The following is a 19,955-nucleotide window of genomic DNA, read 5'->3' as shown; positions in this document are numbered from 1 at the left end:
CCAAACGTCTATTAAAAAGTAGAGTTGATTTTAAATTATATTGCACAAGGTCAATTGTGAGTCATTGTTGTATCTTACCTGTGACCATTTGTGGTATGACGAGGTCTTATGTCATACCGAGGTACACTTGTCCCACCCTGTCACCTATGACATTGTATGTACCTTTAATTTAACAATGTCCCTTAATGTGACCTTCCTAAATCCTAAAAGCCTTGGTTACCCAACATTCCTTTTAAATGCGAAGTCAGTTTAGCATTTCATATTCATAACAAAATTCATTTTATTGTACATAATTCATAATAATATTTAAGAAAAATAATTGGAATTAAAAATGAAAAATTAATTGCATATTTGCATTAATTATTAAATAAAATAAAAATTAAAAAAAATAAAAATTAAAAAAAAAAGATGAAAATAGAAATAGGCTAAATGTCAAAATATTTTGTTTATAATAAGAACCCCATTTTGTGCAATGGCACTAACCAAAAAGTCTATTAAAATAGCCTGATGATTGAGCTCAATAATCTAGCACTCGAAAAAATTACCCATTAAAATATTATATTTGGGTCAGGTTTAAAAATGTTTGCTGGGTTGTGTTCTAATATTTGACACTCATCTTGTTTTACAAAAACTCTAAACTATTCTTAAACTCCTAGCGGGATGTTGTTTACAAGAAGAAACTTAAAAAAAATATGTATGTCTAATTATGTATGTACATGAAGGTCAACTAAGTACCGTTATGTACAGAAAGCAAGAAATTCAGAGAAAGCAAAAATTCAATAAGTCAAAAAAATTATGTATACATATGTATTACATATTTATCAATATGTAAATATATCGTTTATGAACCATTATTTGCAGCAGGTTAATTTTTATGGAAATGGCAAAAATTAAGTCGAACAGTACTATTTTGTAATAATTTTATGTCTAAAATTTCCACATTATAATATTCTAAATTTCCACAAATCACTACATTTTAATTTCATTAATACATCACCGAATAAATTGTTTACGTGGTTATGTCTGGGTGCATGTCCCACAGCTGGGAAGGATTGATGGTTTTTTCCTTCTTCTGTGTCTATAGAGATCTGTTCCTTTGCTTGGCAGTGACGTCAATAATTCCAGAATAATGCTCGTAATTGTTGTTGTAAATTCGCTTCGCAATTTACCAATGTAAGATCAGGAATGCCCTTTACAAGATTTGGAATTTTCCAGTTTTGTTGATGTCACTATGCATTAAAACGCAAAATCAGTAAAAAAATCACCTTGAAAATAATTCAAATTTATTGCATTAAATGCAAATTCATTTGTGAGGCTTTGATGTTTTTGCAAAATGTCACAATGTAATATTCACTTATTAAGGTTATTATTATTTGTAGATCTTCTTATTAGAATATCCCCTTTTAAAGAGGTTATGTGACAGTCTTTAACATTTGTGCACACTTTGCTAAAATATTTATTTTCACTACGGTCTGAATATGATTTTTATTTTCTTGCTGTTGTGCTCCCTTTGCTGATTATTAATAAATGATCACTGTGATGGCTGGATCGTGTTTCACATTTACACATACGTATGTGTGATAGTGAATGTAATTAGACTTACAGTGGTGCCAAACTCCAGTGTTGCCACTAGGCCATCTTTATGTTTGACGTAGCGTATGGCGTCAAACATGTTAAGGTCTACACACATTTGGTGCGCCACAATAAAATAAGGGGATCCGTTTCAAAACTGCTTCGTCTCAAGATCTATGATCGTAGAACGAACAGGCAGGATAGCCGGAAAAAAACGTGTGGCTCGACCTACGAAGCCGGGCTCTACTAAAGTCAGAAATATGGCTATGCTATGCTCGAAGATCCGAAGCATGGTATTTACCTATGTAATTTCCCTTAAGGTCTTCAATGTCATATAGGGCATTACCTATTTTCTTCCGAATTCGGCATTTGACATATTTTGGATTAAATTTCGCATTAATAGCATTTTTAAAATCACTTTGTGAGTGATTTACCCTAAAAACTTCCTGTCCTTCAACAAAATTAATCGGTCTGACTCTAGTATTATAGGTCTTAGCAGCTTTCTCGTGAGCTAGGTCAAGATTCTTTCGAATTTTATCACGTATATTTTGTAGTCGGTCTGCATTCTGAACTATGGTATCATCGTTCAACATATTCAATTGATTTAAAATCGAATAAGTCGAACCATGTAAAATCATATTTTGACCAAATGCCGCAAAATAAGGTGAAGTCTGAATAGCAGAATGATAATCACTGCGTAGTACCGATAAAATTCTATAAATGTCTCTATCCCAATTTGTATGGTCAGAGTCATCTTTAAGGAAAAGTCTAATCTTCGAAATAATTTCTCTATTTGCTCTTTCGGAGGCATTCGCCTGCGGAGAGTTAAAAACCTGTTGTTATGTGGGTAATTCCATAAAGGGATAGGAAATCTTGCATCTCTTTGGAGACAAACTGTCTACCATTGTCACTGTGGACATATTGTGGAACACCGAAAGTGCAAAAGAGGTAATTCTGGAAAAAATCAATGACGTTTATAGAAGTAGCCGATCTCATAGGCTTCAGAAAAATAAATTTAGTGAGATGATCAACCACAATGAACAACTGACAATTTTTCGATTTACTACATGGGTAAGGACCCAAGAAGTCACAATATAACCTCTGAAAAGGTCTAAAAGTAATAAATTGTTCACCCATTGGTGGTCTAGAGATCCGATTATTCGGCTTAATCATCTTACAATCATCACACTTCCTGATAAGATCTTTAACATCACGTGCCATCCGTGGCCAAAAGAATTTTTGTCTCAGTCTATAGAGTGTTTTGTGGTAACCTCCATGGCAACCTTCTTCATGAGCTTTATTAATAATGTCATGAGTCAAGGTCTGGGGTAGCCATATCCTCCAAAGACTCTCTTCGGTTTCTTCTCCATCACGAAATTTAACTCTTTTGTGGATCACATTATTAGAAACCCGAAGGTCAGGTAATGATTCTTTGTCCCAATTTACATTGGTCGAGTTTACTTGCGGCAATTGTCATTTTGTAGGAGAGAGAGGTGAGACATATGGTAACCCTTTGCCTCTCAGCAACCTCTCTCACCTACAAACTGACAATTGCCGCAAGTAAACTCGCCTAATGTAAATTGGGACTTTATTTTCCAGAATGTTATTTTTCAATTTCGAATAATCAGGGCTGTCAAATTCGGGTGACGTGAGGTCTATGTCAGGTGGAGCTAAATTAAGGTCGAGTTCATCGACATCAAATCTTGATAAAGTGTCTGGAACTACGTTTAACGTACCTTTCCTATGCTCCATCTTAAAATCAAAACCTTGGAGCTTGAGGCTCCATCTAGCAAGTCTACCAGAGAGGGCCTTTTGACTCATGAGCCATTTGAGGCTTGAGTGGTCGGTCACAATTTTGAAAAGAAGTCCTTCAATATAAGGTCTGAAACGATGTACACAAGTGATGGCTGCAAGGCATTCAAGCTCTGTCACTGTATAATTGCGTTGAGCCTTATTCAGCTTTTGGGACACAAAAGCAATTGGGTGTTCTTTTCCGTCATCATCGACTTGATAGAGAACACCGCCTACCCCTACTCGTGACGCATCACACTGAACTACGAATTCTCTATTAAAATCTGGTTGAGCCAGTACTGGTGCACTTGACAAGGCCGCTTTTAATTTAGAGAAAGAGTCAATGGCTTCTGGTGTGAGCTTAAAAGGTTTATTTGACTTTTGAAGGCAGTCTGTGAGAGGTCCAGAAAGGTCAGAAAAATTATCGATGAAAGCACTATACCAATTAGCCATGCCAACAAAACGTCTAACTTGGCGTGGGGACTTTGGGAGAGGAAAGTTAACAATAGCCTCGACTTTGTCGGGGTCAACCTTCAAAATTCCACCTCCTATCCTATAACCAAGATATTTTATCTCTCGTTGACAAAAGTTGCTCTTTTTCACATTAATTGTAAGGCCAGCTGATTTTAGGCACTGAGCTACTTCGGCTAACAAGGACATATGGCTTTCAAAGTCAGGACTACATACGAGGAGGTCGTCTAAATAAATAAAAACTCGGTCTCTTATCATTGAAGGTATAGTTTTGTCCATAAGACGGCTCATAGTCCATTGCAAACACCGAAAGGCATTACTTTATATTGATAAAGACGTCGCCCTGGCACTGCAAAGGCTGTCTTTTCCTTAGAGGTCTCAGACAGTTTTATTTGAAAATAAGCGTCTTTAAGGTCTATCCCAGTTATATAATGAGTGTCTTGAAGACGACTCAATAAGCCGTTAGTATGAGGAAGTGGGTAGGAATCCTTTTTAGTTAAGGAATTCAACTTCCTACAATCAAGACAAAGTCTTATTTTCCCAGGCTTCCTAACTGTAACTATGGGACTACACCAAGGAGAGTTTGATTCCTCTATTACACCGAGGTCTAAAAGTCGATCTAACTCCTCGTAAACTTCTGCTTGTCTAGGGGGCGAAAGGGGGTAATGCTTGGATTTGACAGGAGTTGCATCTCCAGTGTCAATATGATGCTCAATATGTTTTGTGCAACCAAGCCCTAGCTTTTCGAAAGATGGGAAGTCTAAAATTCTGGTGTCGAGTTCAAGTTTTTGTTCTGGGGTGAGGTCGTGAAATAAAGCGTCTTTATTTTCTTTTATCTCCAAGCATGAAATGTCGGGTATAATCTTGGGAGCAAGGGCATATGCTCTCCAAAAATCCACTTCAAGATATCCCTCTTGAGATAAGGTCGGAACTATATAAAAGACGATATTTTTCTTCACACCTTTAAATATCACTGGAAGTGAACAAAAACCAAGAACTTCATTCTTCGTACCATTTGCTGTTGAAATTTTAGATCTAAATCTTTCCAATTTAATATTGTTTTTCTTTATAAAGTCTAAGCTACCCTTTCCTAAAACAGATACATTTGTCCAGAGTCTAGCAAACATAGAATGTCATAATCAAAAATTGTAATCCTGGCATATGGTCTACCATCATCAGAAGTAGATAAAAATTACGATTCAATAGCTTTTCTAAATATTTTTCTTTTCTTGTACCTCTCTCTACATTTTAAAATCTGCCACGAAGGCTGTATAATTTCAAGTTTAGTTTCATATTTCGACTGTGAATGGTGTTCAGAAGACAAATGTTCCTGTGGAATATTTTCTTCTGACTTAAAATCTGACTAGGTCGGGTTACAGTAATTTGGGATTTATTTTCTTGAAATACCTTTTCGGCCTTTCTAGCAATGTCCCTAAGCTCACTTAAGTCCTTTGGGCTGGCTATGAAAAGCATAATCTTAAGGTCAGTATTCACATTTTTCTTAATAATGTCTATTACTGAAGTATCAGGTAATGGTTGACCAAGCCGTTGGTTCATTTGGACTATTACTGAATGAAAGTCATCATAACTTTCTTTAAAATGTTGCTTACGAGTAGACATCCTTATAATTACCTCATGATCACTTTCAAGATTTCCAAATTCGCGGGTCATGGCAGCTTTGAGCTGAGGGTAGGTCAAACCTGGATTCTGTTTTGTGTACATCCAGTACCACTCATCAGCTTTTCCATTCCGGAAAACTTGAAAATTTACCATTAGATGATCATATGGGCATTGAGACCTTTCCGTAAGGGTATCTATTTTAAATAAAAAGTCCGAAACACTACCTGTACCATTGTATGTGATATTCCAATCTTTAAGATTTTTCGAAAATCCAGAAGAAAAGTTTGAAGGTATGCTCGTATTTGGAGAAGGTAAGTCCCCATCAATTCTGTTCTCAGAAGTCGCTCTAGAACCCGTAGGTTGGCTTAATGTCTGTCGAATCGAGCTAATTTCTCTCCTAAATTCTTCCTGAGTTTCCCTCATAACTTTTCGGAAATATAAAAGGAGTGACTGTGAGTCAAGGTCCTGATTATCAGGGCGTTTTGTCAATGGTGGAGGAGGTCTACCAGATCCCACGTTATTTTCTTCTGACGCCATATTTGGTGGATTATTTAAGTCTTCAGACGAATCAGTATCTTCTGACTCAATAGATAAAAATAATGATTTACCTCGACCTCTAGTGGAAGTAGCAGACGTATTTAAAATATTTTTAGAATTTGCTTTTGTACTGGAAAGTTCTGCACTACTAGCTCTATTGTAAATTGTAGTAGTTGGAGAACCTCTACCTCTAGTACTGGAAAATTGTGTATTTAGTGAACGGTTACTTGATGTACTGGAAGTCGATCGTGTAACACGTTTGCTCATATTAAAAAAAATGTCATAAAATAACTTTAAATGTATTAAAGTTTTCAAATAAATCGAAAATATTTCATAAAATTTCAAGGAATGTTGAGTAACAATACTATTAAGTCTTCAGGTCACACACAAAAGAATTGCAAAGATACCGAAGTATACTGTCTATTCTATATGACTTGAAGAAATTTATTGATGACTCCAAGCGAAATTAATTTATATTCAGAAATCTGCTGATCTATTTTATTATTCTAATGCTTTAGCCTTATGTCCTAACATTGACCAGCGTCTATTGTCCAATATCTTATAAAAGACCAGACAAAAGTCTGAAGGAAAAGTCAAGACAAAATCGATTTACCTAGTAATGATTCCTTTATGCAACATAAACTGAACTACTCTTAGTCGTCAGTTTGGACTCTAAATTCCTCATCAAAAGATAAAAAGATCTAGGCATTTAAAATCCTAAATCTGAATACGGATATATTTATTTCAATTTATGTCAATTTTACCAAGTATATACAGGTCCCAGTAAAAAGGTCTTATATAAATGACAAAAATATCCATAAATAAAAAAAAAAAACAAATATGTCACTAAAATGTTCCAATAGAAGTCACCTGTATATGATTCAATTAGAACAATCGATAATAAGATCCAATCAATGACTCAGAATTTTTAATTTGTTCAAAGAACTGATTTTTCGAAAAAGGTGCAAAAATAATTTAAAATCAAAAGGTCAAAATACACAAAATGTATTTCGTTGGGCGCCATATATGCTGCGCGCCGGCTATCCGCTGAATAAATTCAAAGCATGAAATCGAATAAAAATGTATGAAAAATATACGAGGTCGGTTTGGGCATGGTAAGATAACAAATTTGCCTGGCTAGCTCATCCAGGAGGTAAGTTCTCAACCCGTTATTCTTCAGCGCGCGAACATATTAAAATAAACATTCCATGCCACGGAAACCAAACGTCTATTAAAAAGTAGAGTTGATTTTAAATTATATTGCACAAGGTCAATTGTGAGTCATTGTTGTATCTTACCTGTGACCATTTGTGGTATGACGAGGTCTTATGTCATACCGAGGTACACTTGTCCCACCCTGTCACCTATGACATTGTATGTACCTTTAATTTAACAATGTCCCTTAATGTGACCTTCCTAAATCCTAAAAGCCTTGGTTACCCAACATTCCTTTTAAATGCGAAGTCAGTTTAGCATTTCATATTCATAACAAAATTCATTTTATTGTACATAATTCATAATAATATTTAAGAAAAATAATTGGAATTAAAAATGAAAAATTAATTGCATATTTGCATTAATTATTAAATAAAATAAAAATTAAAAAAAAATAAAAATTAAAAAAAAAGATGAAAATAGAAAAAGGCTAAATGTCAAAATATTTTGTTTATAATAAGAACCCCATTTTGTGCAATGGCACTAACCAAAAAGTCTATTAAAATAGCCTGATGATTGAGCTCAATAATCTAGCACTCGAAAAAATTACCCATTAAAATATTATATTTGGGTCAGGTTTAAAAATGTTTGCTGGGTTGTGTTCTAATATTTGACACTCATCTTGTTTTACAAAAACTCTAAACTATTCTTAAACTCCTAGCGGGATGTTGTTTACAAGAAGAAACTTAAAAAAAATATGTATGTCTAATTATAGCTCTGTTCCAGAACTAAAAAGTTTTTACAATTTTTACCACTTTTACACGTTTTGCGTTCCCGTACACAAAATTTATATGAAAATCGTTTACGACTTTTACAACTTTTACGACTTTTACCACTTTATAAAGTACGGGAACAGGCCATATGTATGTACATGAAGGTCAACTAAGTACCGTTATGTACAGAAAGCAAGAAATTCAGAGAAAGCAAAAATTCAATAAGTCAAAAAAATTATGTATACATATGTATTACATATTTATCAATATGTAAATATATCGTTTATGAACCATTATTTGCAGCAGGTTAATTTTTATGGAAATGGCAAAAATTAAGTCGAACAGTACTATTTTGTAATAATTTTATGTCTAAAATTTCCACATTATAATATTCTAAATTTCCACAAATCACTACATTTTAATTTCATTAATACATCACCGAATAAATTGTTTACGTGGTTATGTCTGGGTGCATGTCCCACAGCTGGGAAGGATTGATGGTTTTTTCCTTCTTCTGTGTCTATAGAGATCTGTTCCTTTGCTTGGCAGTGTCGTCAATAATTCCAGAATAATGCTCGTAATTGTTGTTGTAAATTCGCTTCGCAATTTACCAATGTAAGATCAGGAATGCCCTTTACAAGATTTGGAATTTTCCAGTTTTGTTGATGTCACTATGCATTAAAACGCAAAATCAGTAAAAAAATCACCTTGAAAATAATTCAAATTTATTGCATTAAATGCAAATTCATTTGTGAGGCTTGAGGTTTTTGCAAAATGTCACAATGTAATATTCACTTATTAAGGTTATTATTATTTGTAGATCTTCTTATAAGAATATCCCCTTTTAAAGAGGTTATGTGACAGTCTTTAACATTTGTGCACACTTTGCTAAAATATTTATTTTCACTACGGTCTAAATATGATTTTTATTTTCTTGCTGTTGTGCTCCCTTTGCTGATTATTAATAAATGATCACTGTGATGGCTGGATCGTGTTTCACATTTACACATACGTATGTGTGATAGTGAATGTAATTAGACTTACAGTGGTGCCAAACTCCAGTGTTGCCACTAGGCCATCTTAATGTTTGACGTAGCGTATGGCGTCAAACATGTTAAGGTCTACACACATTTGGTGCGCCACAATAAAATAAGGCGATCCGTTTCAGGTTGGTCATAAGTTTTACCGAGAAGCTCAAGAATCTTGTCGTGATGGTATCCCAACCAACCAACCCATTAACTAATTCCCTAAAAGACGTTTCCGAGGATATGCGTTCCAATATGGGCCTATGGTTTTGATGAAAATGAGTTTAATGCTCAGGTGGGTATTTCTTTTAATTATCATTTATTTTACTTTTACCCACAAGGAATCATTTGTTTATAGATTGGTGATTGTATTAAGGAGTTGCCTTAACGGTCATTGGAACACAAACATGGCTGGTTGTTGGTAATGGGTCATGCCTTTAGTCGCATTATTCAGAAATATAAACAATATGAGGTGGAGAAATACTATCAGAATTGGTCACAATTTGTGGATGCCACCAAATTTATAGGTAAAGGCCTGGAGTCTGTGGGAGCACTTCAAAGAAAATATAACTATTTTTTCTTTTCAGCTGAATTCTTGGTGAAAGGACCTCAGGATTTACTCATATCAGCTGCTGCCAAATGTTTTTCTATGATAAGCAAATGGACTGTCATACCAAAAACATTTTTGAACTCCCCAATACGTCTTGTACCCGAACCAAATTCCACATTGTCGCCAATCGTGTTCTGTGTGGCTTTTGGCCGTTATCAAAAATTGCAGCTATTGACCAGCAGTACTCAACAAGAAGCAAATGTTGCAATGTGCTCTTACCGAGCTGTTGTCAGACGATAGTGGTAAGTGTTAATTTTTTTTGGAAGAAGTCTGTTTTATGGGTTGATAATGGAGAGAGAAGAGCTTTTTATCTTAGAACTGTCCCAAATCATGCATCTTCTTTCGAGACAATTTTCAATATATGAAGCGTTCCAAATTTAAAGACCAACATACTTTACAGATTCCCCACACCACACACCATAGAAGTGCCCTCAGCAATCTCCTGCTCCTCCTCCACCTCAACATCATCTTCAATGGAATTTCCCTCCACCATAAAATAATAAAAAAATATTTTGGAAAATGTTGTTGTTGCACGTGGAAATTGGAAAAAATATTTTGGATTATTTGGAAAAAAATATTTTGGAAAATGTTGTTGTTTCACGTGTAAATTGGAAAAAAATATTTTGGATTATTTGGAAAAAAATATTTTGGAAAATGTTGTTGCACGTGTAAATTGGAAAAAAATATTTTGGATTATTTGGAAAAAATATTTTGAAAAATGTTGTTGTTGCACGTGTAAATTGGAAAAAAATATTTTGGATTATTTGGAAAAAAATTATTTTGGAAAATGTTGTTGCACGTGTAAATTGGAAAAAAAAATTTTGGATTATTTGGAAAAAAAATATTTTGGAAAATGTTGTTGTTGCACGTGTAAATTGGAAAAAAAATATTTTGGATTATTTGGAAAAAAATATTTTGGAAAATGTTGTTGTTGCACGTGTAAATTGGAAAAAAAATATTTTGGATTATTTGAAAAAAAAAATATTTTGGAAAATGTTGTTGTGGCACGTGTAAATTGGAAAAAATATTGTTTGGATTTTGAAAGTGAAAAAAGTGAAGGACGTTTTCAAAACATGAGTTCGACGGAAAATATTGTTATGTGTTTATTGGACATTCTGCATCGCTGTATGGAACTTTTAGAAGATATCGAAGAAACTAACAAGAAATTGCTGGAGGTTCTATTAAAGGTAATGAAAAAAATGGAAGAAAGGGATGAAAATCAACACCATCAGCAGCAGCAACATAACGTCAATACATCACTGAATACAAGTTTTACTCCAAATAACAGCGCCAACTCTTACCGAATTCTGTTAATTATTCGGAAGACTCAAATTCAAACTCCTGCAGTACAGAACTGGATCACAATAATATTGCCACCTTAACGCCACTACCCATGGGTGCTGGTTCGGATACAGAACGTTCAAGGGACTCATTGATATCGAATAAATCGCAAAAGAATAAAAAGTCCATTAGATGTGGTGCGGCGGCGGCGACAAGTGGAACAATGTGCATTAAGCCATCAACATCTGGCAGTGCGAGGATAGGAACCGCTTCCAAATCGCGTAAATGTTAACAGCTATCGATCTATGAAGCCTCAATCAAATGAAATGGGGACCAAAGATAAACAGCCCAATCATAAACATCATCTCACCGTGAGTTTTCTCACTCTCGCCTCCTCCCTTATTATAAACATCATAAGGGAGAACAAAACTCACGTTCGTGAGAAAAGTAGCTATCATAAATGTCAAAAAAGTGAGAATGTGAGGCAATTTTCTCTCACTACAGAATTCAAGGTGAGTTGAACAAAAAAATGTAAATATGGAAATTTTTTATAGAAAAAATCGACGAAAACGAATATTTTGCATTTGTAATGACAATTAATTGCATTTATTTGTGTTTTACGTTGAAAGTAACAAATAAAAAACAATTAGAAATTCTTTTGGCAACTGTACATGTTCATCCGTGTTTTAATGAAGCAAGGAAGACCTCAATCGGGTTTGGCGTCATTTGGAGGCGGAGTTGAAGTTGGCCAATATTTTTCAGATATGGGAAGCGGTTCAGAATCATAGGATGACAACAAGAATGGGAGAGGACCCAATCAGGAGCAACCCCTTTCTGCAATTGTTGTTCCTCGATAGAACAATGTGCATATTAATGTACATATGCATGTAGGTACTATCGTAAGTGCCTTTGAATTGTTCTTTGTTCGCTAAGGTTCCCAGCAAAATATTCGATGCCAAAAATGCTATTTAAACATGAGTGCAAGTGAAATGTCACCTTTTTACCTCCTTCGCCCATTCTTTTTACAAGACCGTTACCCACCAAAAGATCCAAATCATTTTGGATGGCATCAAGAAGAAGTCAAAATATGAAGTATTAAATTCATAAAGTTAAATATAAAAGTATGTATTATAAATAAAAACATAACAAAAAGAAAGATAACATTATGAAATTGGTTTAAATGTTGAAGAAAGGGATTTAATTGAATTGTACTTAGCATTCATAAAATTGGTCCTAATGCTGGTAATGTATTTATTTACAATTCTTGAAATTCCTTCAAATGCTGAAGATGGGATCTTTCACAACTTCATTTGAACTAATACAAAAGATCCAGTGAGATATTGGCATTGCATGGAACAACTTCCACAAAATTTTGCTTGATTTTCTTTGTATTCCTCAGCGCTTGTCGTTTCGGCCATCATCCAAAATGCAATATTAAACATTTTCATTTCTTTTTGCCATTTAATGACCTTTAAACGATGTTTGATCACTTTTTGCAAATTGCAGAAATTCTTCGTGCGTAAATAAACAATTTTTACATATTTGTCAAAACAAAAAAACAGCTGTTACAGATGCTGCCACATGTCAAACATTTAGTAATTTTTTATCAATTACCAAGTATTTTTAAAGTGGATTGTTGATAAAAAGTATTTTTTGTTTTAGAAATATTAATTTAATTTAAAATATATGGCCTGTTCCCGTACTTTATAAAGTGGTAAAAGTCGTAAAAGTTGTAAAAGTCGTAAACGATTTTCATATAAATTTTGTGTACGGGAACGCAAAATGTGTAAAAGTGGTAAAAATTGTAAAAACTTTTTAGTTCTGGAACAGAGCTATAGTAGTGTTTTATAAAAATTACGATTATTTAGATATTGCAAAATCATTTGTAAATAAAATAACGATATGGCAACACAAATTATATTTCAAGGGTTCACAAAATGCGGCACTATTTTCAATTTTCCAACTTGTGAACCCTTCTTTACTTTTTTCGCTCCTCCCTTGTCATTTGTGATAGGTCGAGACGTGAGAAGTGAGCTGCAACTCACTCGTGAGAAGCTCCCTACGTGAGTATTCATGATTGCTATGAATAATTCAAAAGTTGTGGACGAGGCTGTGGTCCGAGTTTCTAGAAACAGTATTGCAGGTTGTAATGCTGATTTAAACGATCTTGATATTATGGGCTCAACAAGATCTGCATCTTCATCACCTTCAGTGGGTGCTATGATGAAATTTGAAAGAGAGAGGATTCATAGCCCATTGCTCTTCGGTACAGATTCCGAAGAAAGCGATGGGATATGTACTCCATGCACCCCCTCACCTGCCTGCTCACCGATGCGAAGCCCACTTGGCCCCTCACCGATGCGAAACCCACTTGGCCCCTCACCGATGCGAAACCAACTTGGCCCCTCACCTGCTTTTAAACCTGAACCCACAACATCCAATGTCCACGGTTTGCGTGCCCCCACTCCCCGTGAAGGTAAGAAAAAATACACTTTTAACTAGAATTTTCAGTAAAATCTTTATTATAGGAATTGTGATTCTTTCATAAATAAATTGTATGACCCTTCCAAACTGTCGGTGCATTCGATGCAGGCATCGAATCGAGCCTTTGCATACTCCATGTTAGATAATGTTGGCATAGGTCCTATTCGTCGTCTTACATCTTTCAAGAATTTTTCAATTGTATGATGACTTGTGAGGTATTGATAATACACATTACCGTGTTCATCAAACAATTTTTCCCATACAATCAATGTGGTGTATAAATTGCCCCTGTTTGGAAAATCGAGTGTTTCCAGGAACGATTTATATTGTCTGATAATCGTTCTTTTATGTTCCAGTGATCTTCCTCACACTTTTAGAATTCTTAATAATTTTGTATTTATAGATACGAATTTAAATATATTCTGTAAGTCCTTGTCAGTGGTATTCAAGCGCGATTTCTCCTCAAGTTCAGCTGCACAGGCGTTGTTAAAAATTTTTTCGTATTTCTCAAATGAAAATGTATGGTAGTTGTAAGAAGAAAGTCCTTCACAGCAAGCTTATGCCAAACGACCAATTTATTACAGCGTACTTCATCAGATAGGAATTGTCCTACTAAATTTGAAAATAAGTGGACCATGTCAATAATAAATAGTTTTCCACGATATTCGAAATTATGAATAGAATAATTTGGTACCAATCCCATGTGCTCGCTAGCAGCATCGCAGACGTTGGCAACAATTATAACGCCGATGTTTTCTGCTGCATCATAAATACGGCATAGCATTCCGTTGACATCCGCTGTGGTGTAATTGACCCTGTTTTCAATCAAATCCATTCAAATGAAGAGCATCCATTTCGATTTCATGCCAGTTAAGAGGAAAGCATATACAAAGCATCGAATGACAGCATGCATTTTTTTATTTCTTCGCTTTTACCAGCGAAGAAGTCGAACAAATCTTTCCGCGTGGATTCTACAAACCCCATCCTGTTCCACGGGTAGTAGGAACGCTCAACAACATAAAATGGTGGTGTACCAAGAACAATTTGGTCCATGTCATACTTTTTTCTGGATTCTAAGGCTTTTGTCATTATAATCCTTTTTGGGTTTGTTTTTGTTTCCAAGTCATATTGCTAATGTAGAAGAAAATAATAATATAATAAGATTCATCTATCCGCCACCAAAGTCGAATTTCCAGAACTACTTAAATCCTACATTACAATAGATCTCTTAATAGAATATTTCCCCTTCGTCGAATACAAAGGGTACCTTATTTAGTACCTTTTGGTACTTTTCGTACCCTTCTACTTCGAATTTCCGAAACCCCAGCCTTATCTCACCCTACACAAATTATTTTCCCCTTCTTTTTTGCAGAAAAGGATAAAGAAAGATTGTTCTGGAAAAAAAAACAAAAAATTGTCAACAGCCGGAAAGGGTGTACTTATAACGCAAAAGGTTATAAGCATAGGATAGAAGATGCAATACAAATGATTGATACAACCGGCGCCGCTGTCTACAAGGCGGCCCTTACATATGGCATCCCTGCATCAAGCTTATATAGGCACTATAAAAAATTCATCTCAAATAAAAAACGACTCCACCCTCCTCCATCCATGGTTCAAAATATGCTATCGAAGATGAAGGGCATCGGGAGTCTTCGCCACCGGCTATATAAAATCCTTTTGTAACTTGTAATTTGAATAATTCCGTTTGTAATTTGAATTTACTATTTTGTAATTTGAATAATTACATTTGTGATTTGAATAATTCCGTTTGTAATTTGAATTTACTCTTTTGTAATTTGAATAATTACATTTGTGATTTGAATAATTCCGTTTGTAACTTGTAATTTGAATAATTCCGTTTGTAAGTTGAATTTACTCTTTTTTAATTTGAATAATTACATTTGTGATTTGAATAATTCCGTTTGTAACTTGTAATTTGAATAATTACATTTGTAATTTGAATTTACTCTTTTGTAATTTGAATAATTAAATTTGCAATTTGAATAATTCCGTTTGTAATTTGAATTTACTCTTTTGTAACTTGTATTTTGAATAAATTCACGCATCAAATTTTGGCTCTTAGACTCCAATTACTAGGATACTCATGACATATACGAGTTCTATAATCCTGTTATTATCTTGTTGCGCGTTCGGATTATTAAAAAAAAACACCCAAATTCCGGCTTCAAAATGTTACCATCAATTTTAGATGTATGCAATGGATATATCTAAAAATCATACACTACTATTACGTTGGCTATGCAGTATTCTGTGATTTTATTCTTTGGGCATAGATAGGTCTACAAAATGTAAGGTTAAGCCAGAAATCGGAAGGGAACATAAAAAACGTGTTGGCTTCAACCAATTTTTACATTTTGCCAACACAGCTTCCACAAAAATTAATTTTCATGGTCGACATTATGGTAACCCTCCTAAAGCACTAAATTTGAGTTTAACCCCCTGTTTTTGTAACTATTTTTTGTTCGTTCGTCTATATTCGTAATAATTTGGGCATCCATAACTCTGCCCCTAAATGACATACAGATCTAATTCTTCGTAAACACGTTCTATATATAGTTAAGAATTCGTCATTCAAAAATCAGCGTTCCACATTTGCGCTAAGGCGAGTAAATCGATCTAAAAAATTTGACAATTCGTGTGAGAACATAAAGGGGGTTATCATGAACGGCAATTCCCCGTGAATTTTTTCACTTTCTCCCTTAAGTTGCAACGGCGGAAAAACAAAACTCACGGGGAAATTTCATTCACGATAACCCCCAAAATTTTTTTGCAAAAACTGGGGGTTAGAATGTATGTCTGAGTTTTGAATATTAATTGTTTGAAAAAGCTGCATCTTACAACAGCAACAACGTTAGCAACACTAGCCTCACTGATTTTTTACTTACAATTTGACAACTTTGTCTTTACTACCAGAAGCCACTTTGGAATCATCAGGGGCCCAATATACAGCTAAAACTTCATCATCATGTCCGGGTAATACTTCTGCCAATTTCTTTGTTTCCACACTCCAAACTGAAATATTAATATATTTTGAATGTGCTTCAACTTGACTTACTTATCTGGCCCATTACAGAACATTTGTTTCGTAAGCCGAACTAAGAATAGATTTCAAATTCTCTCTGTTTTTTGCTTCACTATGACTACGGACATATAAACCTACATTTTAGTGTACAATCTTTGCTTCCACTAAGAAGTAATGTAGAATCTGCTGACCATGCCAATGTGTAAACTGCCTCAACATGACCACAGAAATTGTTTAAGAATTGTCCATCGTTGGCCCGCCACAGACATACAGATTTGTCGCATGATGCTGAAGCTATTACTTTTGCGTTTGGTGAATATTTAACATCATTAACAACATCTAGATGATCAGTCATTCGATGTACATATTTATTTCGATTCGATACACATAGGTACAAAGTATTATCCGAACAATATACCAATGAATCAATGTCATCAGGACACACTTGTTTGTAACGCTCCAATGCAATATTTTGTAATTCCTCCTCTGAAAGATAAAAAGAAATAAATTTATCTTAAGATATGACGATTCCTCGTTTGTGTTAACCTACTCTTTATGTCACAATATTTATTTTCCTGGAAAGGACCTGTTCATAGCACGTAATCGGTATTGAGGGCAATATTATTTACCCTATGAGGATGGCCAGTAAATGTACGATAAAGTGATCCATCCGCTGCACGCCATATTTTTAACGTTTTATCTTTCGATGATGTATAAATTAATCCTGCTCCTCCCCAACGCACGGCTATGACTGCAGCTTCATGAACTACAAAAACATTTACAAAAGTTAAGATGAAATATAATTATTAACCCCACTTTCACTTACTCCACATTTCCATACAACATTCTCCCAATACTGTGTCCCAAATACGACAATCACAATCACTACTGCCGCTTATATGCTGTTTATATTAGAGCTTTATGCAGGGTTAACCTTCTTTATGAGGATTTGTTTGAAATATAAGCAATGCAATTGACATTTAAAACCCAGTCGGTTTGTTAAATCCGCTTATATATAAACGGGGTATTACAATTTTACGAAATAGTAAGGCTTATACTATGTTTACATTTACGAAATCCACTCGACTTCAACTGTCAATTCCATTGCTCAAACGCCAAATGAAATCCAATCGATTTCAGATGAGTTTTCATTTGACGTATACACAAAGGAATTGACAGATGAAATCGAGTGGATTTCGTAAATGTAAACATAGTATTACGGCTATTATTATATGTGTTCTTTTACTGTCTGATGAATTTGAAAACGCCAAATAAACCAATTTAGAGGCATTAAAAATATATTTTTACTTTGAGAGTTATTGCCAAGAAGTTCCTCCTTGAAATTCAATCATCACTTTTAACTTTATGTTAACCGGAAAGCTATAAATCTGTTCGGTAAATCCAAACTATAACAAAAGAAGACTTATAATAATGGGGGTTAATCCCATGGTCGTTGTTTTATCTATTTTGGTATGAAAAACTATATAAATAACAAGTATTTTACCCTTGCATAACACTGATCCAAAACCAAAGAAATATTTTGTGCACCATAGGCTGCTCCTTCTCCAAGATATGAAAATATCTTAGCTAAAATACTTAACATATACTCAAAATTAAGTTTAGAAACGCATTTTGTTTTGTAATTTTTTACTAGGTTGTAAAACTCCATAACCATTTGATCTGATGCGTAAAGTTTGCATAACAAAAGGAATGTAATCTTAATTTCAAGTAGTGATATGGAATGTCGTCGATGCCTGTTATGAAGGAAAGTAAAATAGTTTTATGCCAATTAATCATTCAATCTTACTTACGGGTCAAATATATTCCAGAAGAAATTCGATAAAACTGCAGTTGCAGATTCCAAAGAGTATGAAGACACTTTTGTAAAATGTCCCAATTTTTCACAAGCAAAGAAAATATCGTGTATCAATGATGTCAGCTGAAATGGTGGCACCATTAGGTTCACATCGTCATGTTGTAATCCATGTCGATCCATTACAGCCAACACCAATTTATATGGTATATTAGCTAGAACCAAATATATATTTTTTATTATGTCCAACATTTTTTACTTATTTACCACATACTGAATAAAATTTTCTGCAATTTAACAAATTTTGCCGCACATCGATACACTGTGAATTTATATACCTCAAATTCCGCCTGAAGTTCATTCATTATATTGGTTAAAGTTGGAAAATTCATGCCACCGACACCTGTAGATCACAAAGGGAAGTGTTAAAGGAACGGGAGGTCATTTAAAGACAGTTCAATAACTCACCATATTTTTCCTCCATCTTTTCTTCTTTAGTAAACTAAACCAAGTAGACTATAGTCATTTAATTTTATTGTTTAAAAACATCCACGTACATGTATTGTGCCCTAATCACTTTTTAATTCATTATTAAATTGAGGATCTCGCCCGCTATATTCGTTAAATGGAAATGTCAAAATTATTTGAATATTGTAAGAGCAGCGTTCTTGCTCCAAAAGGGAATTTGTGATAAATTGCTCTAAAAAGGAATTTTGTCACCTCAATCACAATAGTTATGTCGATATATATATAGCTACGTTTACATCACGGTCAATAAATAATAGGCGAATAAGCATTTTTAATAAAATGCTCAACAAATAAAATATGTCCCATCTCTAACAAATGACAGTAATTATCGAAATTAATTATGATTGGCAAATATATAAAATATAAAAACAACGACAACTAACTATTTTGAAAAACAAAGTAGAAGTCGTCAACCCAAATGAAAAAATGCCAACCCTCCTAATTGTGAGACCGGGTACCGTCGAAATTTTGTTTATTGCTATAGTATGCAATACCAACAAATTAGTTATGTATGTGTTTTTCGCTGAGAATCAACGAACGCATAGCAGTGGGAAAGATTTGGTTTTGTTTGCAAGTGAAGTTGCTCGAGTTTAGGTAGTGCCAAAGAAATTCAAGATCAGAGAGTTTCTTTCCACACGTATCTATCTGAGCGGGCAATTGACACTTGTGTATAAAAAGTTTCTTGTTGAAAAACAAGAAACAAGGGAACTAATGAAGATCTGTGGCGAGATCTGAAACTATAGTCTTTCCTGCCTTACCCCTTGGTAAACATCGCAAATTTTTCCAAATAATAAATTAAAGTTGTTTTAATAGAATATTAAAACAACGACCATGGGATTAACCCCCATTATTATAAGTCTTCTTTTGTTATAGTTTGGATTTACCGAACAGATTTATAGCTTTCCGGTTAACATAAAGTTAAAAGTGATGATTGAATTTCAAGGAGGAGCTTCTTGGCAATAACTCTCAAAGTAAAAAATATATTTTTAATGCCTCTAAATTGGTTTATTTGGAGTTTTCAAATTCATACTAATACTATGTTTACATTTACGAAATCCACTCGATTTCATCTGTCAATTCCTTTGTGTATACGTCAAATGAAAACTCATCTGAAATCGATTGGATTTCATTTGGCGTTTGAGCAATGGAATTGACAGTTGAAATCGAGTGGATTTCGTAAATGCAAACATAGTATTAGGGCTATTATTATATGTGTTCTTTTACTATCTGATGAATTTGAAAACGCCAA

The 19,955-nt window shown here is 34.2% G+C and overlaps 3 protein-coding genes across 4 annotated transcripts in view; 1 reads left to right on the top strand and 2 right to left on the bottom strand.

The window, feature by feature from the left end:
- LOC141398953 (proteasome-associated protein ECM29 homolog) overlaps positions 1 to 10,038 on the top strand; it is a 48,369-nt gene extending 38,331 nt beyond the window's left edge. The window contains exons 3-6 of the mRNA XM_073976791.1: positions 9,088 to 9,239; positions 9,303 to 9,471; positions 9,532 to 9,796; positions 9,955 to 10,038. Coding sequence (XP_073832892.1) covers positions 9,369 to 9,471; positions 9,532 to 9,794 — 366 coding nt within the window. The 5' untranslated portion in view covers positions 9,088 to 9,239; positions 9,303 to 9,368 and the 3' untranslated portion in view covers positions 9,795 to 9,796; positions 9,955 to 10,038. The remainder of the gene's footprint in view (positions 1 to 9,087; positions 9,240 to 9,302; positions 9,472 to 9,531; positions 9,797 to 9,954) is intronic.
- Positions 1 to 19,955, bottom strand: part of SMC6 (Structural maintenance of chromosomes 6) — a 67,258-nt gene that overhangs the window by 34,383 nt on the left and 12,920 nt on the right. Inside the window, exon 1 of one of the 2 annotated variants that reach the window (XM_073976782.1) lies at positions 16,229 to 16,324. The exons of the other annotated variant lie outside the window; for it this stretch is intronic. The gene's annotated coding sequence lies outside the window, so the exon portion shown is untranslated. Of the gene's footprint in view, positions 1 to 16,228; positions 16,325 to 19,955 lie in introns of those variants that run through there. 2 annotated transcript variants of the gene reach the window in all.
- LOC141398952 (uncharacterized) lies at positions 16,993 to 18,824 on the bottom strand. Its single transcript, XM_073976790.1, has 6 exons — positions 18,647 to 18,824; positions 18,453 to 18,581; positions 18,177 to 18,393; positions 17,870 to 18,119; positions 17,192 to 17,302; positions 16,993 to 17,131 (listed from the first exon to the last, which is right to left on the bottom strand). Exons 1-5 carry the CDS (start codon positions 18,660 to 18,662, stop codon positions 17,285 to 17,287), a joined length of 630 nt encoding a protein of 209 aa, XP_073832891.1. The 5' UTR covers positions 18,663 to 18,824; the 3' UTR covers positions 16,993 to 17,131; positions 17,192 to 17,284.

This window comes from Musca autumnalis, unplaced genomic scaffold, assembly GCF_047663935.1.
Source record: "Musca autumnalis isolate F117 unplaced genomic scaffold, ASM4766393v1 scaffold_3, whole genome shotgun sequence".
Lineage (NCBI taxonomy): Eukaryota > Metazoa > Arthropoda > Insecta > Diptera > Muscidae > Musca > Musca autumnalis.
The sequence above is the reverse complement of the archived record's forward strand: the minus strand, read 5'-3'. Positions and strand labels throughout refer to the sequence as shown.

Coding starts and splice junctions, on each gene's coding strand:
- LOC141398952 (XM_073976790.1), bottom strand. Junction 18,394..18,452: donor ATTGCAGAAAATTTTATTCA/GTATGTGGTAAA, acceptor ATTTGGTTCTAG/CTAATATACCATATAAATTG. Junction 18,120..18,176: donor TTCTGGAATATATTTGACCC/GTAAGTAAGATT, acceptor CCTTCATAACAG/GCATCGACGACATTCCATAT.